Source organism: Leptodactylus fuscus, chromosome 8, assembly GCF_031893055.1.
Source record: "Leptodactylus fuscus isolate aLepFus1 chromosome 8, aLepFus1.hap2, whole genome shotgun sequence".
In the NCBI taxonomy this organism is placed as follows: Eukaryota; Metazoa; Chordata; class Amphibia; order Anura; family Leptodactylidae; genus Leptodactylus; species Leptodactylus fuscus.
The window spans coordinates 69,274,338-69,301,270 of record NC_134272.1 but is presented as its reverse complement, the minus strand read 5'-3'; the positions used below and the strand labels follow the sequence as shown (position 1 = coordinate 69,301,270).

The following is a 26,933-nucleotide window of genomic DNA, read 5'->3' as shown; positions in this document are numbered from 1 at the left end:
ATCTCCATCAACAAAACAGTAAAAAAGTTATAGAAGTCAGAATATGGTGTCCCCCCAAAAAAATCATCCATTTTTGAAAAAGTGATGTTTTATTCGTAAAAGTGGTAAAATATAATAAAACCAATATAAATATGGTATCGCCGTAATCGTATCGATCCATCGGACAAAGCTTTTTAATGCAGAGTGAGCACCGTAAAAACAAAATGCAAAAAATAATGATCAAATCATTATATGTACCCCAAAATGGTGCCAAATGAAAGTACAACTTATCATGCAAAGAATAAGCCCTCCCATAGCTATGTCGACAGAAAATAAAAAAACAAGTTACAAATTGCGGAAGATGAAGGGAAAATATGAAAAAAGTCGCAGAGCATTAATGTACAAGCTACCCCGTGTCATTAAAGGAGTTTTCTGACTCATAACACATAGAACATAAAACATATACGCGGACTGCACATAGAAGCAATAAAATTAAAAAAATAACGTTACTCACCTCTCCCTGGCTCCTCCTCAATTTATTAAAAAAATTCTCGGAGGGATAATAGCGGCACGGAAAATATAGAATGCAAAGGAAAAATGCTCCACAATTGTTATATTAAATACAATGGTAGGCACCAAAAAATAGTCAGGGAGGCGGCAGGTTCTCTTTAAGAGGAAAGTAGCCAAAAACTTGCTCTATGCTAAATTATAAGATTACTGTAAAGGAAACAATTGCTAATATATGTCTTTGTCACTTGGGTAGTTCTTCAATTGTCTGTATTCCTAATAGACTTGGGACATTTACTTGTGTAAATAAGAAGTCAGTAAATCTAGCGGAGATCTTGGCAGGACAACATAATGTGCGTCCCCGCTAATTCCCCTAAGCACTTTGTCTTGCCTTCTTTTATCCACATCGGTGTTCATGATAACCTGCAATGAATCTCAATTGTGGGTTACAGTAACTGCAGGTCTCAGCCAATCATGTAATCCTCAATCTGTGCTACAAGTATCTCAGGGGTACATGTCATGTCTCTCGGGTGTTCGGGTGATTTACTCATGCTGTGCTTTTAATAGGCATTGTACAGCCATGGGGGTAACTTTCCACAGTAGGGGGTACTTGACACCAGATCACTGCAGTTTATCTCAGGTTGTTCTCTGGGTAGACTAGGGAATGTCTATGCAGGAAAGTATAAATCCAGGAAAAGAGAATATCAGTGCCTGCTGGGAGTGACAGGGTTAAGACTTGTAGGGCTCTTAAGTAACCATATGGCTCTTACACGATTTCCACATTGTGCTAGAATTTTTATTGGCAGCAGCTTGTCTGTTTTACTCCTTAAGGTTTGTTCTGCCTCGAAACCGCAAGGTTTAAATTAAAAGTTCCAACATCTCTAAAGAATGTGCCAGCCTCCCAAGAAGACAGTGTGCGACCACAGCAAAACTCCTCCGCCCCTGCTTCTTCCCATCCAATGGACGTACAATAGTATCGTCATCAGTCATACCTGTATACGCTGCAATAAGCAGGGACTGACAAACTCCGCCATTACACCTTGATACAATGTATCGGATTAAATCCACTAAAAAAAGAAACATTTATTTCATGTAACTGTACATAATTCATATTCTCCATTCACACCCAAAATTCTGCAAGTTCCCTTTCGTGCACCATGGGACGGTGACAACCAAGCTGTCAAATTCCATGTAGAAACTTCCAGAAATGGTACTTTAATATTCGATGTTACTGGTGGAAAAACAGTAAGAGTGTTAGATGTTCATATAAGCCTAAGGGAATGTTCACAAGGTGAAATTTGCCGCTGATCTTTAGGCAAATCGCACCTCAAAATAAGAACCAAATTCCACTATAAATCTGCCTCCAATTGTACTGAACAGGAGGAGCAGATTGAAGCAGAACATTGAAAAAATAAGCGTCCTGCGTGATCCTGTCGCAGATTCCATGACCGATTCAGCCAAGGGACACACGGCGCAAGCGTGGCAGAAATCTGGAGGCATGGAAATGGAAGAGGAATCCGAGGCAGAAGGCTCCAATGTCCATATCCTATGTGTGAACATACCCAATAATAGAAAATGATTTGCACACACACACCTAAAAAGAAGAGCCTTATAAAGCCAGATATGTAGGTGTGGCCATGGACACAGAGAACTGCAGCTGCATCCCCTTCCTTCCCCACCCTGCTTGTCTACTTTACTATACTGGAGTTCTGCTGTCAATTTGAACACCTGACCTGGTGTCAGACCCCTCAAATCAGACCTTGATGACCTATTCTCAGAGCAGTCCCCCCCACCACGCCATAAACAATCTGTTATTGATGACCTATTCTAATTATAGATCATCAATATTAATGTTCCAAAAAACCCTCTTTAATGAATAAGGTAATATGTTAAGTCCATTAAAAAATTCACAAATGTGCCTAACAAGTGCTATAGATATAGAATATGCTACATCCCTTCCTAAGCAGGTATGCCACTCAGTTGGTATCACAGTTGGTACATCAAGCTACATGACCACTATCAACAGTACACAAAAATGTTTGTTCTATTTATGCACGTTATCTAACCATGTTCTATACCTAGGGTTACTGTATGGACAAGATCATGATTGCAGATCTTGTCAAATCTAGAGATATGTATACGCATGAATTCTGCAATGTATGGTAATATGCTCAAGTGCCGGACAGTCTGAACTCTAGCTAGCTAACTGGAGTGAGCTTGTCATTGCATATTTGGTAAGGATTGTGATGCCCACTAACATACCCCATCTGGACTGAGAGACTAAGACTCTCAGGATGATCACCTTGAAAGAAGTGGTCATTTCATTTCCCTGGGGTATTGGAAGCAGGATTGTGTGGCCCCCAAGAATAGCTCCCATGTGTCCTGTATGTGCAATATAAAACAAGCAAAGGAGAGCTTTTCACACCTATTAGATCTCTCAGTCTTTGTTACCACTGCAAGTGTAGAATAAACAATGGGAAATGTTGTATCCTCTGGGTAAATAAAAAATAAAAATAAAAAAAAATAAAAATAAAACCTTGGTATGAGCAATGGAAATGCATTGCACTGGGAGTTTCCATATACATATGGTATATTAAAAGGGAGTCTGTCACCAGAACCCAGCATATCAACCCGGCCCTGAATCAAACCATCTTTTCCCCTTCTATTGCTGAGATATCGCTGCTTTAGCGAATACGCATATGAGTTGCTTGGAGCATCGAGGGTCCTGCTTACTTCTTTGGAGCAATGACAACGCCTTCATTGCTCTAAAGAGCTCATTTACATATTGACTAAAACAGGCTTTGATTCTCAAGAGGAAAATGCTGTTTTATTCAGGTGACCCTGACCTATCTATCTGCGGGGTTGGTTTGATTTGCTTGGTTCTGGTGACAGACTCTCTTTAGGTATTGCTTGAGCCCACTACTATTGTATGAAAAAGAAGTTCAATCCAGACTTATGTTGGTGACTCTGAAAACATCCAAGAATAAAAGAACTTTTCAGAGACATGACATTTATCTTAACCAGAGGATGATCGTAGGGCCGCACGTTGTAAGGGGGAGACTGAATGAAGCAGTAGTCTGGCTCCATATAAAGTCTATGGGAATGATAGAGACAGACAAATGCAGCAAAGCCCTCGAGATTCGCAATGTAGTGGCAGGGTATAAACTACACCCCTGTCCCATTTGAAAGGAGTCAATTGCCACTTCTGGCCCCTGGAACTATGGACACTGTCAGAGAGGTGACGATGCAACTAGCTTAGGCCCGGTTCACATCTGTGTTCGGATCATTCCATTCCCCTCTCCATATGAAAAATGCAAGCCACAGACCCCATTATAGTCTATGGGGTCCGCAGGTTTCCTAAGGTAACCACTTTTTTATGTGGATTAGGTTTCCATTCGGCAGTGGCCCCCCCAGATCGTAACCCATGTGCAGATGTGAATCGGCTTCAGACATACCCATGTTGATGTTTACCATGTACAAACAGAACATGGATGTCCTCAATGTACTGTCTGTGCCATCTTCTCACGGACTACACGTGTCCACATAGCCTGAAGGCGGCAATCAAAATCCTCTAACAGCGCCCCCACCTATAATACTGGTGGCTACACCCCATGACCCCAAGGTCCTATTTTTTGAGTTCCTCCTTACGCAAACAAAACCCCCCCATAAAATACATAATGTAATCCGCACACATCAGATTTAGACAAATCAGTGATTGTTTTTACTATTTGCATCGCCAAGCCTGAGCGCGAAGTACACAATGAATTCCGTGACAAATGATGAAAGTGTCAGCGTTTTATGCCGTCCCTGCGAGGCATGTCTCTGTTTGCTTTAAGGACTGTAATATGTTCTTATAATGAATGGAATAAACCATACACGCTTTAATTGCCTTAAAAAAAATGTATTAAGAGCGTTCATTATTGGAAGTGTGTGAAGATCCTGTTCCTACACTGGCGGTGTCTCAAAATACGTTGCAGCCGGTTATGGGATGAATTAGCATAATGATCCCCTACCCAAAAAATATGGTGTATGAAAGACAAGCTGCAAATAAAACACGCCAGCGAAATGACAACTGTCATCAGCCCCGCCGTCTAATTGTGAGATTCATCCTATAAGGCATTTCATTAAACTGCAAACCATTTATATCCTGTCAACTTTACCAATAAAGCTTTCACATTCAATGTATCAAACCCGTGTTTTATTTTTATTTTTTGTAGGGATTTTAAAAGGAATTCCATTTTACATATGGGGGAGAAAAACATAAAAGGCCGTTCCGTCGTCTTCTAAATTATTACCAGTTTACGAGATTGAAAACACATCACGTTGGAATGAGCGTAGACAGAAGGAATGGAAAATGAAAACTTTTCACTTCGCACTTAATGTGGCAAAGTTTTTTCCAGGTCATCCATACCTGTAGCTGCACATTAAATGAACTCAGATCCTCGGCTTTCTTTTCCAAGGATTGCACCCACACTTTCCTCTTCTGTCTGCACCTGGAAGCGGCAGCGCGGTTCCGTTCTAAAAACTTCCTCCTCTTCTCATCTGGGTCATCGCTTGCTGCTTTCCTCCGACGCCCCCCTGTGCTTTGAGTTTGTGGTGCGGGGGGAGCTGGAGACGCCTGTAACAAACAAGGACAAAGTAGTTTGGTGTCTGGCTGATTTGTATATACAACTTTACGCCCTGCATTGCATCAAAAAAGCTGAAAAGCAAAGGAAAATGTAAGCATTAAACAAGGGAGAGAACAGCTGGCGAAGCAATCTCCCAGAACAGCCTTCTGTTCAGTAGATATTGAGGAAGTGCACAGAGCAAGAGGGGAAAATTGCTCCTTTACTGCAGTAAGACAGCATGTGCGATTTCAGACATCGTAAAGCAGCGATAACACATAGCACTCACATTTATGTACAATGTAAGCGATCGGAATGTCTCCGTAATGTAGGACTTTACACGTAAGGTATATCTCCAGACTGAACTTAAAGAAACACAGCAGAGACAGGAACTCACAGCAAACCTCTCAGGCTAATATGATGGCCTATAGAAGCCAAAAGGTCTCAAAGTCCACTGTATTTCCGAGCAGAATGCTCTCTTCTTCCTCTAAGCCTGGTGACTGACATGTTACGGTCTATATGTCCATATACATCTGTATGCCACCTGCAGCCGTGATGGCGGGGGAAGCAGGGAATTGTATATAGACAGTGGCGTAACTAGGAATGGTGGGGCACCAAGGCGAACATTTGACCCCAGAGTATAATAATTGGATACCAAGGGGAGGATACAAACATAAAAACACTGTTATTTACCTCTCTTGGGCTCCTGCACTCTCCCCGCTGATGTTGGCCATCTTTAATGATGGAAGAGAAGTCACTTGATCCGGGCTTGCGTCGCAACGCATAAGGATGCAAACCTGGCCCACGTGAGATCTGTGACATCACCAAGTAGGCTTGAAGCCTACAGGAGCCCAGGAGAAGTAAGTAACAGTGTTTTTTAAGTTCCCTAACCTCTCCTAGCTCTCTGATCATTATACTTGGGGGTCTCGAAACAACCCAGAGTATAATGATAGCCACCTCCACAGAAGGGGAAGCGCCGGCAGCCGTGAGCAGGAGACAGGATTGGTAAGTAAATACGGCCCATTACCTGCTGGAATTACACTCACTAATGAACCTCAGATCTAATTCATTTGAATTAAGGCAGTCAATGAATTCTGCGAGCGATGTCTCTGACCCCCTCTATAGTACGAAAATATCGTCGATGTACCTCAGCCAGAGGCAGATCTGATCCTGCCACCGGCTGAGGCCATCTGATCCATATTTGTTGAAGTGCACTCATGATCCCTGATATTAGGTTGCAGTTTTGGCATTTTTTTTCTACCCTAAATCACATTCAGGGTATTGATAATGCGTTTTTGGATGCGGTTTTGCATGCACTTTGTTATCATCGGCCGGCGATTAGCTTTAAAACCCATTCATCTGAATAGCTTTTTAAAGGCAACTGCCGGTGTGAGTATTCAGCCTCTCTGCCTGGAAACCGGATTTTTTTGTGTGGACACAAAGTACTACATGCAAGACTTTATGACCGCGCAAAAAAAACAGTTTCCAGACAGAGAGGCTGAATACTCACACCGGCGGTCGCCTTTAAAAACCCATTCAAATGAATGGGTTTTAAAGCTAACTACTGGCAAGATGTCTGCTGTCCGGTTTCCCCGGGGTTTAGGACGGACACCCCGGGGCGGTGTGACACTTTAGCTGTTGTAAATTGCAATTTCTGATATGCACAATGAACTCCATCTCTTAGGAAGGTATATACGAGAGTATTTATGCATTCCTGGTTTTGGCGCACATACCGGTGTTTCAGTAGTCGATGTGGCAGGTTGCTGTAGTGACTGTGGGTGCGCTTCCTCTGACTGAGTCTTTGCAGTTGCACTTGTCTGCCCCTTGGCGGTTTCACCGTTTGTTACCTGAGGATGCTGCTGGGTCAGGGCAGCTTTTAATCTCTAAAAAGTAGAAGAAAAAAAATGTCGCCAATCAACAAAACTGTAAAAATTTACAATGAAACTAGCAGAGGAAAAATGTAAAATTATATAAATCTGATCACAGACACAAATTGTCCGCATAGATCCAAAATATCTATTATTAGGAACCATTTTGCCTATGGTACTAATAAAGGAATCCTAATATTATAAATGTGAAAGTTTGTGTGTTTGGATGTTTGTGTGTCTGGATGTTTGTTCCCAAATCACGCCGAAGTGCCCCGACGGATTACAGTGAACCAGGGTTGTGCCAGGAGAGTGCGGTTTGGGGGGGGGGGGGGGTTGGCCACCAGGATTGCGGCTGGGAGCCGTGGGGAGGTGGCGGCCGTAGTCGCAGTATGAGTCGGTGGTGGTGGTGGGGCGAGAAGGGGAGACCAGGGTGGCGGGGGTGAGGAGCACGGGGTCGCGGGTAGAGGCGGGGCAGGGGAAGTGGGAGGGGAGGCAGGGGTGTCGGGGGGGGGAGGCAGGGTTTCGCGGCAGGGGGAGAAAAGGGAGGCCAGGGCAGCGGCAGCTGCAAGGCAATAGGGGAGGGGCCAGAGCCGCGCTGCAGGTGAGTTGCGCAAGGAGGGAGGGGGTCGCGGACGAAGTCGCGGGTATGGCTAGTGTTCATGTAAACCTGATCACAACACCTTCGTGATTTGGTGATAAACCACAGGCAAAAATTGTTCAAAATGCAGATTTATTCTTTTATGCCCTTTCCAAAATAGTGGCCTGCGCAGCCATTTGCCTTGTCTCATTCACCGACACTGTTGATTCAGGTGATCCAAGCCTATATGTTGGGTTCTGGTAACAGATGAAATTTTGCCGTTTTCACACTGGCCACAAAGCCTAATAAAAATCTGTCCTGTTTTGTACCCTTTACTTCTAAAAGCAGTAACCCCATTACAGGCAGGATAACAATGACATGTATACATAGATAACAAAGCATCCACCATTCAGAATAGGTGATGGTCACAGTTTATCTGTTCCCCCTTCCTGCACAGTGTCCTCTGCAAACACAATCCCACAACACTCTCCCATGCACGTGAATACATCTCCAGACTTCAGTTCCTGATGTCCATGTGGCTGCTGTAAAGCAGATCTAAAATGATAGCAAGATGTTTACCCTGTATAATCAGATATAGAAAAAAATAATTAGCAAAAAACAGATAAGAGCGGGTTCACACCTGCGCCTTTGTCTTCGCTTTTGTATTTCAGTCTTCTGCCCTAGAAACTGGTGCAATCTTTTGTCCTAGCCCCTGCCTCATCCCTACAGTGAATTCTTAATAGTGATGGTTACGGGTACTAAGGAGTTTAATCCCCCTTAGTGTGGTTCGGGGAATCTGTGGGTCTCCTTGGCTTATGGGCCAGATGGAAGCTGCAATCTCAATACTGATGCCAGTGTTTATGGGCCCCGGTGTAACTGAAACCTCTGCACCCCCTCAAGTTATGCCCCTGCTTAGGAGCTTCTACCGCAGAATATAAAAAAACTTTAAAACCAAAACAGAACTGCAATGAACCCCATTATAGACATTGGGATATTTGGGTGTCCATTATTTTAAACATTCTGTACTTCCATTGCTATAATGGAGCAGAACAACGGAAGACCGCACAGATGTAAAGGTAGCATAAAGCTTTTGCTAAGTCCACATGTGAGAGTTGATTTGCCATGTAAGTGATTCTATTAATTCAATGAGTTAATGCAAAAAATTAAAAAAATTGCTCACAGTATGTTACAATTTAGCAAATAGGGTTGTGTGTTTGCTTTACCCGTAGAAATTGGTAACGTCTAACATTTAGACTTCATAAAAAATTTTGGATTTTTATTTTAGAAAAAAATATTATCATCATGATCATAATATATTGAAAAAAACCCAAAACTTACAAGTTGTAGCCTTTTAATAGTCAATATTTGTATAGCAGTAGATCTCGCCTTCCAACTGTGCCTGTACGAGGTCCCTGAGAAGGCCAAGAGGATCCGTCCCTTGTCTGCGGCCATTACCGTAGGTTTGTTATTAAAAGTAGGCACGCTCTAAGGAGTTATGAGGTTAAGCATTTGTCAGTGACCTTCTTCTTGTTATTTCCAGGAGCTGACATACCGAGTTTCCTAGTTATGGGGTGAAATCCATCATGTAAATGGCCATTAAGTCCATGCTATGTGTTGTACATGGTCTTGCACATAATGTAGGTCATCTACATCTCCAGATGAATCTCACTTTGCCAATTAAGGTGATGATTTAATCAAGGTGCAGAGAATTAATTAGACCTTTTGAAATTTTATGCATTAACATATAGGAGTGTGTGTGTGGCGTAGGGTTTACTAGTGCCAGGTGGGCACGGACCAATTTACAGGAGTAGGAAACAGTCATCAGAATGGCGTTATTAACAGGTCAGCGCCATCAGTAAAATGATTTTAATCTGCTCTTCATTGCCTGTTTTACATGCTAATAGCAAGGATGACACACAAGGGTGGTGCTAGAGGATGTGCGTGTGTATGTATGTATCTATAGGTCAATAGTCGCCTCATGCTTCCACTTCAGTAAGTGAAATATTGTTGACTTCCAGGACCCTCTATTCAAGTGAAATATACATTAGAATATAGAATAGAATATGAAGCAGGTTAGACTATATTGCACTTGAGAAAGGGCAGTGCCCGAAATGCGTTGTGCGTAATAAAACTGTTAAAGGAATTTTCCAGAAGTGTTTGGTTGTGTGCGCCCGCCCCCTATCTCTCCTTTCCTATTTGGTTCGCTTTGAGGAAATCTCTACTTGGTTCCCCTATTCAAGTGAACAGTGCTGCAATACCAAGCAGAGCCACTATACAATGTACGGCGCTCCACTTAGTGAGCAGCGAGGAGACCAAGCACTGTGTTATGTTTCTTTTTCATACAGCTGATCAGTGAAGGTGCCGGGTGTTGGACCACCAGGATATCATACTACAGTGAGTTGAAGTCACTTGCTAATTTCTAGGTTTAGATACACATTAAGAGATCAAACCCCTTAAATCCTAAAGTAACCAGAAAAACCATTAGATGTGGTCAGAAGGCTAAAGAGGAAACTAGGCAAATTATACAGATACGACAATGGATGTGTCTAGAATACACATACATCTTAAAATCTGTTTTGTATAGGTATATACATCGGCCATTGACTATTCTTAAAAATTTTTTATTAAATATATAACTAAATATATATATCTGTATTTATCTAATATAAAATACTAAAAATATAGTATAATTAGTATAATAGTACACACAGTATGTGTGTGTGTGTATATATATATATATATATATATATATATATATATTTATTTTGTAAGCCGATGGCTGGTCAGGTAATGGAGGGGGTGTACATCTCACCCAGACTACTAAGGTGGGTGAGATGAGAAAACTCCAGAAAGAACATTTCTCAGCATAAGATAACTATTGTTTACTGAGGGTTATTTCAAAGTTCCGGTTACTGGGCTGGATTTTTAGGGATGACAGGTAGGTTGGTAGTGGGATCTGTCATTCCACCTCCCTCCAGTCCACACTTTGGGGATGTTCTGGCAGCGACTCAGCTGTAGAGAGAGTCTGCTCATCAAGGAGGCTTAAGAAGTTGCTCCGGCAGCAGACTGGGGGCAGAGCTTGGCTGGAGAGCTGACAGAGAGGTCATATTTTTGGAGCTGTGTCCTGAATGACTCTACTGGCTTATGATTTCTGTTATTCTAGGTGAGGTAACCTATTCTATGTTTAGTTAGAGCCTAGCCGGGCAGGTATTTATTATTGTATTCTTTCCTTTGTTGCTGCACTACCTTTTTGAGTAAAAATAAGACTCTACCTTCGTTTTGGACTAAAGAATCTGGACTTGTGTGTCTATGCCACCCCACCTAGCAACCCCAGACCCTGACAACATATATATATATATATATATGCAATCTGATCCAATGAAGACAAAATATTAGATATATAGATCAATCTATCTTATATATAATACATCACACACACTAGATATGGGATACGATTATCCTGGTTTATCAATACAGTGGATTACTTATAGTATACACTACTGAATGATTCCTGCTATGTCTCTGACCACTTATGACATACATTCACCATATACAGTCCTAGTAATTCAGAAATAAGCCAAAATAGGCCCTAGATATAAAGCGTGTTCAGAATCCCTCATGCATTCCAGTGAAAAATACATAAAAATCATTCGATTGAAGAATGACTGCAGGGCGAGGCGGTAACCTCATGCAAGGAAACAGCAGCCATGATTTCTCATCATCTCCTCGTGTGCCCGGATCACACAGCATATACCGTATGGTCTTGCAGACATGAGCTATATGTCACCGTCTCGCACAGTTTAGGAGAACTGATTAGGTGTGACTTAGCACTGCAGGGTAAAGCACAGAATAGGATTTGCCCCCTTAAGATTTGTTAAATGAAATAAATGTACACAATGAGATTTGTTTAATCCTGAAACCCCTCCAGTGCAATATGTTGTAGGTCCTATTGGGAACAGTTGAGGGTTAATGGCGCTTACAAAACGGTGCGTAGGGTTTAATACAAACACAAGGGCGGCTTTGGAGAGAGGGGGGTTTTATTCGCAAAAATGTTACTTGTTGAACACACTTGGCAATAGATCATAAAGATACGACGACGCGCACAGTAGTACAATATACATACACGGAAATTTGTAATATGGCTGCAGATTATGTTGTAAATTATCCAAGCACCCTGTATCTATTGCCTGAAGGCAGTTGTCTATCCTCGCTTCTCCACTATGTGGCGCTGTAGTCATGGACTCAGATAAACTTAGATAATTGCTGTAGCCACATGGTCAATGTCTGAGCACATTGGATTTCAATATTCCCGATGCATTGCCTCTAGGAGATAAGTGGCACCAGGTGCCTGGCCGCTGCTTATCCTCCTCTCTATATGACCATATATTTATATATATATATATATATATATATATATATATATATATATATATATATACATATATATATATATATATACACACACTCAGCTGTTCCGAGCATACATACTTATGGAGATATCTCATCTCTCTGTGCTGGAGGCTCAGTGTGCATTCACATGGTGCAGCTAGACAACACTAGCAGTTTTGATGCGGTTTTCATTGCAGTTTCTTAATTTTACATATCAAACACACATTGATTATATAATTGAAACAAGTTAAATAAAAGTGCACCAAAAACCACATAAAAACTGTATGCAGCACATAAAAACTATGCAGTAAACTGCACCATGTGAATGCACCCTGAGAGTACATGCACACATCAGGATTTCCATGCATTTTTTTTGTGCAGATTTTTGTGCAGATTTTAACATATGTACATGCAAATTTCAGCGAGGACTCTGAAGCCTTTTGTTTTAAATTGACATATTGTGGATTTGGAAATGTCACCATAGTTCAGTTTCCACGCAGACAAAATCATGTACAGGTACCCAAATCACACAAATACTTGGCCCAGACTCCGCTCGACCATGTGTATAGAGCACAGGCCTCGCTTTCCATCATAAATGCCCGCTGCAGTGCCAGACCTGCCGCATGACAGATACCAGCATAGCTGCAGGGACTGATGGATCCCAAACACTTAAGCCGGGTTCACACAGGCTTGTTTGAGCCGGATTTTGATGCAGAATCCGCATCAGATTCCAGCTCAAAAAAACCTGCCTCCCATTGAATTCAATGGGCTCCTTTTTTGTGAGCGGTTTGTTCCTGCTCGAGGAAAAAAAAGAAGCGGCATGCCCTTTCTTGAGGCGGATTGTGGGGAAGAATCTGCCACAGAGTCCAAGTGCGACACCTCCCTCCCGACTAGGCCCATCCATTTGGCCTAATCCAGAGTGCAATGCCGCGACTGTATGCCGGTGCCCTGTATGCACAGCACTAGCATCCAGTTGCAGCTAGCCATTTTTTTGGACTGGATTCTGTGCCGGCCTCCGCCTCAAAATCCGGTCCAAAAAACCCCTGTGTGAACCCGGCTTTATACTGAGGTCCGTGAGGTTACACTCAGGTGTCCATCATTGTGATGGCAAAAAATAAAGCTGCATGCTGTTAGGTTTCTCAAATCAAAAGTGACAGCACTTACTATGGAGGCGCCAAACACATCAGGCAGTGTTAATGGTAAAATAGACCTGCACACATCACTACTTTCCCATTGAGATAACAGACCTCATTGGAACCATCCAGACCCTGTAATAAGTCAATAGAGTGTGTTGTGTGACAGATCCTTCACAACAGACTAAAAGTGCTTCTCCCGCTGCCCTATAAAAAAAAAACACTCAGAGGCTACCTTTGGGTAGTGTATGCCTTGCTGAGAGATCATAGATATGGCCGTACAAAACACTCAAAACTGTTATGCCCAGTTGACAAACTGAGAGTGGGCACATCATTGGACTGAGAGAAGTAGGATGGTCATTTGTCCTATTGTCAGTCATCTAGGTTGTTCTTACCTAGAGGTTAGGAGGTGCTGGGAGCAGTAGTTCCACAAGAGAGTGCGCATGGCAAACAGGCTCAGACAGCTCCGATAGACAACCAGTAGAAAGAATCCTCTGACCTGCTGACAAGCACAAGCCACAGTTTCCTCGTCCACCATCCAGACAGCGATCGACCCCTCATTACACCCCTTGTCTCTGTCCAGACCAAACATTTGCCTAAGAAGGAAAGCCATTACCCCTAGTAGTGACAGACGGGACACTAAGGCCAGGTTCACACAGCGAAAAATGAAGAGAAATTCCTCTTCATTTTCCGCCACAGGATTAACCACAACAGAATGCAGATGTCCCCTCAACTCGTGGCTTTTACCACGTACCGCTGCCATCTCTGCCTCCCACTGAAAGTAATGGGAGGCAGATTCAGGACGGAATACATTCCCAAATCCATGGCGATTCCTACATGTGAGCCTAGCCTAACAGCTCGGCAATATATAAATGACATCCAGTAGCCACATGTGTTGCCTTTCATGGGGGAGCTTCCAACTAGCCAGCTTGCAACTCACAAATGTGTAAGATCTACAGGCCCAGTTGTATACCTCCATGCCCAACCATATCTCATCTTGTATCTAAGCTAGAGCTGGCCCAACATGGCCCGATAGCATCCTTTTACATGTACAGATTCCCCCCAATAATCCTCTCTTTTTGCTCCATTACTGTCATCACCATTACATTCACACATAATAAGTTTCATTCCAATCCAACAACAATTCTGTGACCCGGGCCCTAGAATTTATAGCGATGTCTCACAAATTATATAAATATACAGTACTTTATGGATATTTTTCTGTCCTCCACCACCACATAGTTCTGTTCCCTCCAGCAGATGTCTCTGAGACCGCTCCCTAGAATAATTTGAGAGATTTCCTGGACAGCAAACCTTTCCGTCTCCGTACCCCTAGGATATAGGCCATATGGCAAACGGGCTCATGCCAGTAACATGGCACCGGCCTACCATGCCTTCAGAAATATGGGTGGGTGCCATCATCTAGGGATATATTGCTTTATCTATTCAAGCATCTGTCCTACGGATAAAAACAAGTATTTGGAACTAGGCCACTGAAAATATCCCAAATTCTGGAAATGTTGTTCTCATTATCATTGATACGCGGAGAATTTTGTTAGTTGTGCATTAAGTACCCTTGAAAACAAAACCCCTCAGACATCTGTCAAAATTTGGTAGGAATAGGTCGCTCCATCATCAGCTTACAGAAACCAGGTAATATTCTCTAGGAAGAACTCGGGGAAAAGTCAGATCCATATTTCATATCTGCCACAAAAGCTCATCAGGGTAATAACCCTCCTCCTCCTGGGTGTTATCCGACCATCTGCCGCTCTATTACTTATCTTTATTTTGCAACTAATTAACAGCATAATCTTCTAAATTCAGCAAGTTAATTATCATTATTGTGGTCTTTGCAGCATCATCAGTCCTCATGAAGTCTTGTCTCTCCTTCCCCCCCCCCCAGAGGACACAGGGAAAATGAAGTAGCTTGGGGTTGGGGTCTGTTTAGAGGGGGGTTCATTAGGTGTTTGCTGATGAGCCTGGCATGCAGAGAGGCAGGTCAGGAGATTTCTGCTGAACACAAGGTTCCATGCCGGGCTCAACCAAGTTAATATAGCTTTCTGAATAGTTGCCAACCTGCCCTCTGTCAGCTCTCCATAGAAGCCTCCCGCCGTCAACCTACCGGCGTCATACTGCGCCGAAAGATAATTCACAGTTTGTCACACAAGTCTTTACATGGTGGATCCCACAGGGAAGAACTTCATTTAATGTTCTAGTGATTGTTCTTTCTTCCCTTCCAGCTCTTTCTTAAGTAGAGCGCTCCGGTATAAATAAAAAAAGAGGAGATGTACACTTACCGTCACTACCTGGAAAGTGACACGCATGATGCCGCGAATTGGTTCAAGGTTTTCTCCCTGATGGATTGTCACGATAGGAAGACAAAACTAAAAAGAGGAGGATGCTGAAGACCTGAGCTAAATACTAAGAACTAGGCTCGCCATAATTTCCACATGGGCTTACAGCTAATAGGATTAACAGAGAGAGGCCTCAAAGGACCTGTACCCATTCTAACTTTAATAGGAACTGGAAGAATAAGAATATTTAGTAATAAATAATAGAAGTGAGACTGCCGGACACCATCCTGGTCCTTTATACTGATATAAAGGGAGGCAAAAAGAGTAATTCTGTTTGATGAAATAAGATATCAACAGTATAATAAAGAGGACCTTTCACCACCCCCAATAACACTAAATCATTTAATAGGTATCAATTCACTGAATCCAGCACAGCTGGAATTTTTTCTCTAGCCCACACCGTTCCTGAGCAATAAGTGCAGTTAGTTTTGGCACCTGATGTGCTAACTAGACTCTCTAATGTCAAGTGTGTGATGTCAGGCCGGAACAGGCAAGCGGGTGTGATTCTGAGCTCTTACATGGATGGCCTCTGACTGGAGCTCTAAGTCCTGCCCCCTTGCTTGACACTACCTATTTGACATTACAAAATCTAGTGTCAAATCAGACAAGAAAACTAACTGCCATGATTGCTCAGGAGCGGTGGGGTTGACAAAACAAATTCAGGTTTCATGGAATCGGTGAAGAGCAGTCTATTATATAATCAAAAGGTCCTCTTAAAAGAGTTCATCACCTTAGGTGGGATATGATAGAGGAGAAAAGCTGAGCTGTGTCATATATAGGGTTATATGATAGAGGGAGAGAAGCTGAGCTCTGTGATATATAGGATTATATGATAGAGGAGAGAAGCTGAGCTCTGTGATATATAGGGTTATTTGATAGAGGAGAGAAGCTGAGCTCTGTGATATATAGGGTTATATGATAGAGGAGAGAAGCTGAGCTCTGTGATATATAGGGTTATATGATAGAGGAGAGAAGCTGAGCTCTGTGATATATAGGATTATATGATAGAGGAGAGAAGCTGAGCTCTGTGATATATAGGGTTATAGGATAGAGGAGAGAAGCTGAGCTCTGTGATATATAGGGTTATATGATAGAGGAGAGAAGCTGAGCTCTGTGATATATAGGGTTATATGATAGAGGAGAGAAGCTGAGCTCTGTGATATATAGGGTTATATGATAGAGGAGAGAAGCTGAGCTCTGTGCTATATAGGGTTATATGATAGAGGAGAGAAGCTGAGCTCTGTGATATATAGGGTTATATGATAGAGGAGAGAAGCTGAGCTCTGTGATATATAGGGTTATATGATAGAGGAGAGAAGCTGAGCTCTGTGATATATAGGGTTATATGATAGAGGGAGAGAAGCTGAGCTCCCTGATATATAGGGTTATATGATAGAGGAGAGAAGCTGAGCTCCCTGATGTATAGGGTTATATGATAGAGGAGAGAAGCTGAGCTCTGTGGTATATAGGGTTATATGATAGAGAGAAGCTGAGCTCTGTGGTATATAGGGTTATACGATAGAGAAGCTGAGCTCTGTGATATATATAGGATTATATGATAGAGGAGAGAAGCTGAGCGCGGTGATATATAGGGTTATATGATAGAGAAGCCGAGCTCTGTGATATATAGGGCTATATGTCTCGGAGCAGAAATTCTGAGTAAATCCTTATGGTGAGAGTCCTGCTTCCCCAACTCAATAATAGCTTGGATTCCCCCCACGGATTTCACCCTTCCAATACACAGGGGGGGAAATTGAACATATAAAAGTCTGTGCTAGAAACTGTCCGGCATATGTGGCCATAGTCTTCGAGCAAGTGCAATCGCTAGGATTTCCATTCTTCTATAGAAAAACATTGCAATTGTTCAGCCCTAATCATACGTTGCCATAATTCACCATATGTGCAGTAGTATGAAGAAGTGTTACCTAGCAGTATACAGTTTATTTAGTCAGCTGTGTTATACTACAGACATCAGTGTAATCCTGTCATATGGCTATAACTATAGGTGGTCGCAGGCAAGCTGAGCTCCGCAGCAGGCGGTCTGTGTGATGGAGAGATGACCACGTACGGACAGCAATCATCTTCTCATTACACTGCGGATGATATACTGGGGACATGGGGGAGGATATAACTATGCAGCTCCATGAGCACCGTCATCTCCTCTAATAACTCTGCCGGCACAGTCCACAAACCACATACAACAGTATAGGGATAGACTCGTCTACTGCCAGAGCCATTGTGTGCACCGCAGTCATTGCCACCATCTTGCTGTCTGGGCGCTCAAGTGCATGTGGAAAACAACTGCAAGTAAGATTTATGATGGGTATCGTAATTGAGCTTCTCGGCAAACAAAACATCTCCTTACAAGAAGCAGTAACTTGAGGTCTTCTGCACTAGTAATATACAGGATAGAAAAAATACTATATCCGGGACCGCCAATATTTCACTCTTCCAGCAGTCATGGCCACTACGTTACTTAGTCCCTGTCCCTCTTGTCTGTACTCCTTTCATCCCTTTAATTCAGCGTGCTTTGATACTGCGTTCATGTGCCGCAAAGCTCTTAAATAGCCGATGTACACTAGATAATGTGTCCCAAGCCAATCCCCAGGAACCCTCGCTATAGAAGGAACCTTTCCGTTTTTAGCTTGCTTTTCCAGTGATTTTCGTCCACCTGTATTTGATCATGGCCCTTTTCCTGATCTTGGCCTTGCGCTGCTTGTCCTGACTTTTGCTCAGATTACTGACTACGCAGGAACTTTCTTTACCCTCGGCGTCTACCACAGACTATGCCACCTCCTTTTCACTTGATGCCACATAAACCAGTGTCTTTGACTTGTCAGCTGTCACCAACACTAGAATTACTTCAAGAGGTAGTGACCTGGTGGTCCCCTGCAGCTAAATCCAGACCCCCATACTGGGGTTAAAAGGGTGAAAACCAGGGAGGCCACTTACACAACATCCTTAGGCGTGACCCTAAATCAAACCAGTGATACAGTGGATCCAAACCTACTGCCTTACATATGCAGTGTTCAGTGTTCAGTGAGCTCAGCTTCCAAAGAAGTCCATTGTACAGACTCCTCAATAGGGTCTAGTCCCCAAAATCAATCCTGGAACCATAATGAAACAGTAGGGGTATTAAAAAGCTTCCGTATTTTTTGTCCTGAGAAAGATAGCTGCTATTCTTTTTCTTACTAGGGGAAGCTTTTAATGGTTGCACACTGAAATATTCACAGCAAGAGACAGATGTAAACCATACAAATAAATGAAGAATATATATAGGTGAACAGTTACCAGTTTTGCCTCCGACTGAACTGGTGGTGGAGATGGAGGGCCTGGAATCCCTGGGATAGTAGGCACCACGGTGACTGGTCGGACAATCTATAAAAGAGCAAACACAGCATTGAGAACGATGAAAAGACTCCGCACTAACATCTTATAATAGAATACTTAAATTCTATTACATAGGCATCTAATAGTTTGAAAGCTCTTGTAATATGAAAAGGGTAACTGAAGGAACTCAACAACCTGCTTGGGATCCCCGCTCCCCTCTCTATAAAGGGTTCTAGCCACAGAACAGGAGAGAAATGTTCCAACGCTGGAGGCCAAATGATGGGTCCTCCAGTGATCAGGAGGACAGAGGACCGAAAGGCTCCTGAGACCTCCTTGTGAATGGAGCGCTAGTACACTTGCTTGACTGGGGCTCCACTCACTTCCATGGTGCTACCGGGATTGTAGTGCTTGCAGTCCCATAGAAATGAATGGAGTGCCAGTCATACAAGCATACCGGTGCTCCGTTCACAGGGAGGCTTTCGTTCCTTCTGGTCACAGCTTTGGGCCCCTAGTGATCAGACACATCCTCTGTTCCGTGGATGGGGGTTAAATGTCCATATCGGCACCTGGAGGTTTTAAGTACAACCATAGATTACAATCACCCACTCACATAAATGGGTCCCACGTAATACTCCATTTTCCCCTAGCAGCACAGCTTAACCAACGACTAGTAGGCCTGCATCAACAAGAAGGTAGCAATACTAAGATTCATGTTCTCATACCCTTACGATAGGTCATCACTATTAAATTAGTGGGAGCCCAAAACCTGGGGTTCAGCTGTTTAAAGAGACTGCAACATTTGGGTAAGGACAGCGCCTCTTCACTGCTCACCAAGCACAGTGTCATACATTGCACTGGGGCTGGGCCTGGTATTGTAGCTCAGCCATGAATTACTTGAATAGGACTGAACTACAAACAGGCCACATGACAAATGAATGTGACATCACGGGCCCTGTGATGCAGAAGGGACACTCATCTGTGCACTGCTGCTATATTGAGCAGCTGATCTGTGTGTGTCCTGGGTGTCAGACCAATTCTATATCAATGACCTATCCTAAAGTCATCAATACTTAAAGAGTAACTAAACTTTTGGAAAACTGCCGATTTTCTGGCAGTTTTTGTGTCATAAATACATTTTGTAATATACTTTTTAGATCCTTTCTGTGAAATCCTGCAAATCATGCAAACAGGGGGAGAACATACAAACTCCTTGCAGATGTTTTTTTTGCCCTTGTCGGGATTTGAACACCAGGACTCCAGCGCTGGAAGGCTGCAGTGCTAACCACTGAACCACTGTGGCCCCAAATCCTGCATTTTTTTCACCCTTTCCTTTGCTTCTGTATTGAGAGCTGTTTCTGCCTCTCACTGAATATTACTGTATACAGAGTACATGATGTATAATATGTAGCGTATATGAGGTAGGGGAGATTTAGGGGTACAGTGTAGAGCAGCAGTGCTCAGGTGTCCCCATAAGTTCTGGCCACGGGGTTCAAGATGTGGAACAAGTTCATATGTTAGATCCATAATTAAGGAGTGGCGTCCGTGTCTGAAGTCCTCATCAAATCAGATATGTGGATGGGGTTTTTGTTATTTTCCTGGGTGGATTTTTGTTCGTACAATGGGAAAAAAAAAATCTACAAAACTAAGAAACACACAGAAATTGCACGGATTAGTCCCTTTGAATAATAAATCCTGGTGCAGATCTGCAGACCAAAGACTGTGCAATGGCCAACAAATGGTGACCTGGTGAATAATGTAACCACGGACAGAGTCCTATTAAACCAAGGTAGGTTTTAACTTTGTAAATGAGGAAATAAGGAAAATCAGAAGAAAATAAACTAATTATTATTATTATTATTTATTTATATAGCACCATTAATTCCATGGTGCTTTACATTTGGATTTTGTGCAAAACATATCCTATTACTGTATATCCAGCTCCTGTTTAATGCAGACACTGGCCACTAGAGGGCGAGCTGTACAAAGAAAAATGAAAAGCAAGCTCAAAAATAACAGGCAGTGTGTGTGTGTATATATATATATATAGTATATAATATAAAAATACAGTGTTCTGCAGTGTGAATGAAGGGATCATCGTCTATAGTCTTCAATCAGAGGGTTTTTATTTATTTATTTTTTGACTGTATTAAACCTTTTCAATTTAAGTATAATTTTTAAGTTTTATTTATTTATTTTTTCATTTAGACCACTGCGGACTTGAGGATAAATTGACCCAAGTCTGGGTTCTACTGTATTATCCAAACATCTTGTCAGGGTTAGGATAGTCCAAGTCATCATAAGAGCGCACTGTCACCTGTCTGATTTTAATAGTGACCTTCCAAAGATACTTTTCCAGGACTCCGTTTTCAACCAGTATAAAAGGAATAAACCTACAAATTGTACAGCGCTGCGGAATAGGTTGGCGCTATATAAATAAAATGTATTATATTATTATTATTATTATTATTAACCTACTGACAGCCGAACTTGCCTATTTCAGTGAGTGTGACATAGAAAGGTATATAATATTCGTCTAATGTGTATGTTCACTTAATACAGTGTAAGAAGCCAGGAGAGAGAAAGAATAATAGTGAAGCTTGATAACGTCTGATCATTGAATTTATAGATTACCCAACAATAGAAGAAGCAGCGAGAATTACCTATTATATTGTCTACTTTCTATACCAAGGAAAGGCCTGGTTTGATTTTCATCTGCATTTCAACCAGAGATTGTAATACCCTACACAAACCAATGTACTTACAATACCAGCCATCTCAGATGTCCTAGCTGTACAAGACCAGGTATAGAGGGCGGCACCCCAATACTCACATAATGAAGGTGAAGGCCTCTGCCCTCATGGTTATTCCAATCACATACTCATAGCAATCTGTAAAGCTGAAGGTATACTGAGCCCTGGGTATTCTGTAAATTAAAGGGGTTGTACACTCCCTTTATGTTAGACGGGTTCTTTGACAAACAGCCTGACCACAGAATATCTTGTTGCTGGGAACTCCAACAATCTGCCATAATCTACGTGGGGACTTGTCAGTAAGCGTTCGACCTTCCCTGCGGGGCCATCACAGGAAGAATAAAGAATTACATGGTGTCCACTGAAGTTAAAGGGTTGCCCATGTAATGCATGGACCTGTCATGTCCTCCTGAGATATGTTTTGGCTATCAGATAAAGGGGTTGCCCAAGACTCCATGTCTATGGGATACTGACCTATTCATCAGTATCTGATCGGTGGGGTCTGACACCTGGACCCTGTACTGATCAGCTGATCCGGCTGCATAAAGGGAATACAGGTAGAAGCAGCTCAAGTGAATGGGAGCAAAGCTGAAGTTTACAGACGTCACTTCTACTATACGGAAACTGCAGCTCTGCTCCCATTCATAGATAAGGCTGTATACCATGTATACAACTTCCAACAACAGAATTAGCTGATCAGTGAAGGGTCCAGGTACCCAGATACCGATGACCTGTCCTTTGTATATTGATCCTATTGTTAAAGGGATTTTCCTAGTTCAGAATTCTGATGGCCTGAGTCAGAACTGCAAATATCTGATATCGGTCACCTGTATTCAGAACACACATTTTAGCATGTAACAAGGATTATACTAAGTTGATCTGGTCACTATTTATACAGTGATTATTGCTACAACCTGACATAGCACAAATGCTTCATGTACCTCCAGTGACACCAGTACTGTATATGTATATCCCCCCCAAAGCAGCAAGAAAGTAAAAGAAGAAGAACCATTTCTGTTCTGCAGTTTCTAGTCTTACACAAGTCAGAAATGAGAATGGTATGGTGTGATGAAGACAAGGGAAATGAAAGAAGTATACAGCGAAGACTGTTCTATCTACACATCAAGACTACAAGGAGAATTCACACACATACAGACTTACTGGGACTGAAGCAGGTATGTGTACATTGGAATTTGTGATTGAGGCAGGAATAGCAACAGGCATGGTTTGTCCATTAGGTAGATGTAACAATAGAGGAAAAGGAGCTGGAACTGGTCTGAGGATAGAAAAAAGCAGGGTTCCAACCTTAAAAATACAAGTCAACCGCAGACTTGGCAATTTAGAAAGTTTGGGCATATTATAACGTGAAATTAAAGGGAGTCTGTCAGTAGAACAGTACCTATTGAGCTGGGAGCATAGTTGGATACTCAGGGTTCACTTGAATATAAGTCTTTTTTTCTGCTTTCCGATCGGTGCCTCCATTACTGAGATATTAGGATTTCTCCTGATATGCCAATGAGCTGCTTGGTGCAACAAGGGCATTACCATGGCTCTACTACACCAGAGTGATATGCTTTCCAGCACCCAGTCCCTTCATCCCTCCTTGCCATGATTGACATGTATACAGCACTGCTCTGTCATTGATGGCGGGGAGGTAGCTCTTTGGTGCAATGAGAGTAATGGAGACTCCCTTGTTGTACCAAACATCTCATTAGCATACGAGGATAAAAACTAATACCTGGGGAAAGGAGGTGCCGATCGGGAAGAACAAAAAAGTCTTTTCTAGGCCTGGTTCACATCTGTGTTCAGTATTCCATTCGGCGAGTCCACTTGGGGACCCCGAAATGCATTAAAAAGCAGTGAGCAATGAAAGCACACGGACCCCATACACTATAATGGGCTCTGTATGGTTTCCGCCCAAATCATGCGGAGGGGAAAGTAGTTCTTGCAGTATTTTTTTCTCCGCAGGTTTTGTGCGGACACCAGGTGTGCTTTCATTGCTCACCGCTTTGGATTCGGTATTATGTTCAGGGGGTCCCCAAGTGGAAAACCGAACACAGATGTGAACCAGGCCTCACATGAGCCCAAGCTATCTGACTGCTTACAGTTCACTGGGGACTGTCCTGGTAACAGACTCCCTTTAAACACAACATTTGTGAAGTGAAACGCTGGGCAAACACTTACAATCCTCTATTGTCCAGAGTTAGGAGCTCTAGCAACACCCCGTATCCTCTAGTTATACTTCCCCAGTATACACAGACCCTGAGATCACTGCTGCCTCCTTGCAGGCCTCTTCTGTATTCTGCCCCATCACTTCACTCCCAAATGGCGATTGTCATAAGCTACCTAAAAACCTGCTCGGTGCAGAGAGTTATTTCCCGTGCAGGTTCCCAGGTGGCCTCTAACAGAAGGAGCGGGTTTTAGGAGACGCCAGGAGATCTTTGAATCAGAGAGGACTCGGGGGTGGCTAGAGCTTCTAAAAAAGAGGAAAGATCTGATGTTTCATCTTTTACCCAAAACACTAACATCTGCCCCATATTTTACACTAAATACTCACTAGACTCTCCAGTTAGTTTCCTAGTGTATCCCCAGTGCAGTAGAGGAGGGATGTAAATTGGGGTTATTTATCCAGTTACAATTGTAATTTTAGGTCAATGTAGCCCACAAATCAGATTTGCACACATTTAACACCTTAGAAATACAAGTGCAATATTTAAAGGTGTTTTCAGGGATGAGAATATTGATGGCGTATCTGCAGGGTTGGTGGAGGTCCGGCTCTCAGCACCTCTGCTGATCAACTGCTTGCGAGGGCTCCGGTTTTCCGTTGAGCCCTGTAATTGCTTCATTGCTCAGATGGGTCCGTCCCTCTGTGCACCCTCTACTACAGGATATTGTAACTTGGTCGCAGTCAGAGCACCTATGTCCCTAAAAACAACTGATGGGGGGTGCTGAGAGTCAGGCCCCCAGTAATCTCATATTCATGGCCTTTCCTAACAATAAGCCATCAATATGGTCGTTCCAGAAAACCCCATTATATGCATTTTTATAATTAGCCGTGAAATTAAATGTATTATAATAATCTCATCCATTGATATTTAGTATGGCCATCATTTCCAGAAATCAAACAGCAAAATTCTGATATTTTGACATACAGTAAATCCTGGGAATCCAGAACGATCAGAATTTTGCTGCACCAAATCTTACAATGGATCTTCTATAGGTTTACCATGATAAAATAAATAGCTTTAACATGTAAGTGTATAAGGCATCTGAACAGTACTACAGAACAGTGTTATGTGCAGGGGAAACAGCATGGCCGTCAGGGTACTCACACTATAGGTCTGTTGGAAGGTGGCGCTTGGGTTATTACAGAGCTGGATGTCGGTGAAGGTATCGCTGGTTGAATAATAACACTTGAGTCCGAATTTGTAAGCAGCACGTTAGGAACTTGAAGTGATGGAGGCCGGACAATGGTAGATGTGGGCTGTGCAGTTGGCAATGGCACTTCCTACCAAACAGAAACAGAAATATCATATAGTTACAGTAATATTACAGATCCGCAGGTAATTGATCACAAAAACCTAAATGTGAACTATACACTGGGCAAAAAATAACTGTATTTAGTGTGACCGCCCTTTGCCTTCAAAATAGCATCAATTCTTTTTTCTCCAATCCTTCTGTCTTTTTATGTAACCCCAGACAGACTGGATGATAATGAGATCAGGGCTATATCTGTGGGGGCCGTATCATCACTTCCAGGACTCGTCCTCCAAAGGGCAAAGGTCACACCATATATTGATGGGTTTTAGATTTCTCTTTGCCTTTGTACAGACACAAAGTCCTGCATGTCCGACTTTGTGTCCATGCAAAAAAAAACAAAAAAATTTTCACCGCAGAGAGGCTGCACATGGACACTGGCGGTTTGCTTTAAAAACTCGTTCAAATGAATGGGTTTTTAAACTGACCGCTGGTAAGCTGTCGCTCTTCAGTTTTTTGGGAATTTAAGTGGAAACACAAAGGGTGGACAGCAGCGCAAGTGCGAACGCCATATCACGTGTCGGCGGCACTCCAGTATCCGCGGCTGCTGTCCAGTCCACAGTGCGCTTTGCCTTTGCAGCAAGTCATGTGCCATACGTGACTGCTGGGGGCAATCAGTAGGAACAGGAAAGGAACTGGTGACGCCAGTGTTCACGTGCAGTGCGGCATTTACACTAGCAAAGGCACGGGCACACACTGGACCAGACAGTGGTGAAGGACGTCCGATTTTTTTGTTTGTTTTTTTCACCTTTCCTTGTGGACAACCCCTTTAACACGTCTATTTTTTTTAAAGCATTTTTACTTTGATGCTTTTTTTCCCCACACCTGCCTATATGATTTGCACGATACTGTACATGGCAGGCTTACTGACCTTTTCGTCACTTGTGGTGGACTCTGGATGAGGTAATGGACTGTCCTGATGTGTGGTTTCAACAATAGCTGGTTCCTCAATCTTGCTTCTTATAACAGGTGTTGCAAGAGGAGATAGATCCAATGGCATCTAGAAGCCAAATGATCAGATACTGTATGAAATCTCTTACAAAAGGGGAATCTGGGTTTATCTATTCATCTAGACCATTCCCCAACACAAACATAATAAAGGGTAGTGAATGTTTCAAAAGCCTTCACATGAATCAATAGTATAAAGTGAGTACATGAAGAATAACACAGTTTCTGACCATTAAAGGGATTCTATCATCGGGATGAAGCATATTAAACCAGCAACACAGGTAGATAGGTCAGGCTTACCTGAATGTAACGATTTTTACCCCATTAAAACTGGATCCTCCATTGCAGAAATATTCTTTTATTTCAGGCTGGGTTCACACCAGCGCTTAAAGGGATCCTATTATTCAGATGGAATTTTTTGCCCATAACTCTTTGGAATAGCCTTAAGAAAGGCTATTTGTCTCCTACCTTTAGAACTGTTCTCCGCGCCGCCATTCTGTAGAATTTGCCGGTATGCAAATGAGTTCTCTTGAAGCACTGGGGGTGTCCCCAATGCTGCGAGAGATCTCTCCAGCGCCGCCTCTATCTCCTTCAGGAACGTTCTCATCCTGTGTCTTCTTTCGGCGCAGGCGATGAAACTTGTAGGCCTTGGGCAGAGCTGACTGCGCATGCCCACAAGCCACAAGAAAATGGCCGCTTACTTACTGTGTAAACAGCCATTTTTCTTGTGGCCGCGAGAACTCATTTACACACCGGCAAAAACCGGGATTTCTATGGAACAGCGGCGCGGAGAAGACATCTAAAGGTAGGAGACGAATAGTCTTTCTTAAGGCTATTCCGACGTGTTAGGGAATGATAGGATCCCTTTAAACTCCGTTCGGGATTTCTGTCCCCAATCCCATTAAAAAAATGTGAATAGAAAAGCACTGCAAGCAGCGCTTTTCTATCCACTTTATC

At 42.7% G+C, this 26,933-nt stretch overlaps 1 protein-coding gene across 3 annotated transcripts in view; it reads right to left on the bottom strand.

Annotated features, from left to right (window-relative positions):
- Positions 1–26,933, bottom strand: part of ATF2 (activating transcription factor 2) — a 74,601-nt gene that overhangs the window by 32,744 nt on the left and 14,924 nt on the right. For all 3 annotated transcript variants that reach the window (XM_075284027.1, XM_075284029.1, XM_075284028.1), the window contains exons 5-10: positions 25,900–26,028; positions 24,824–24,999; positions 22,653–22,767; positions 18,703–18,789; positions 6,824–6,973; positions 4,898–5,104 (exon numbers count right to left, since the gene is read on the bottom strand). In XM_075284027.1, coding sequence (XP_075140128.1) covers positions 4,898–5,104; positions 6,824–6,973; positions 18,703–18,789; positions 22,653–22,767; positions 24,824–24,999; positions 25,900–26,028 — 864 coding nt within the window. The remainder of the gene's footprint in view (positions 1–4,897; positions 5,105–6,823; positions 6,974–18,702; positions 18,790–22,652; positions 22,768–24,823; positions 25,000–25,899; positions 26,029–26,933) is intronic.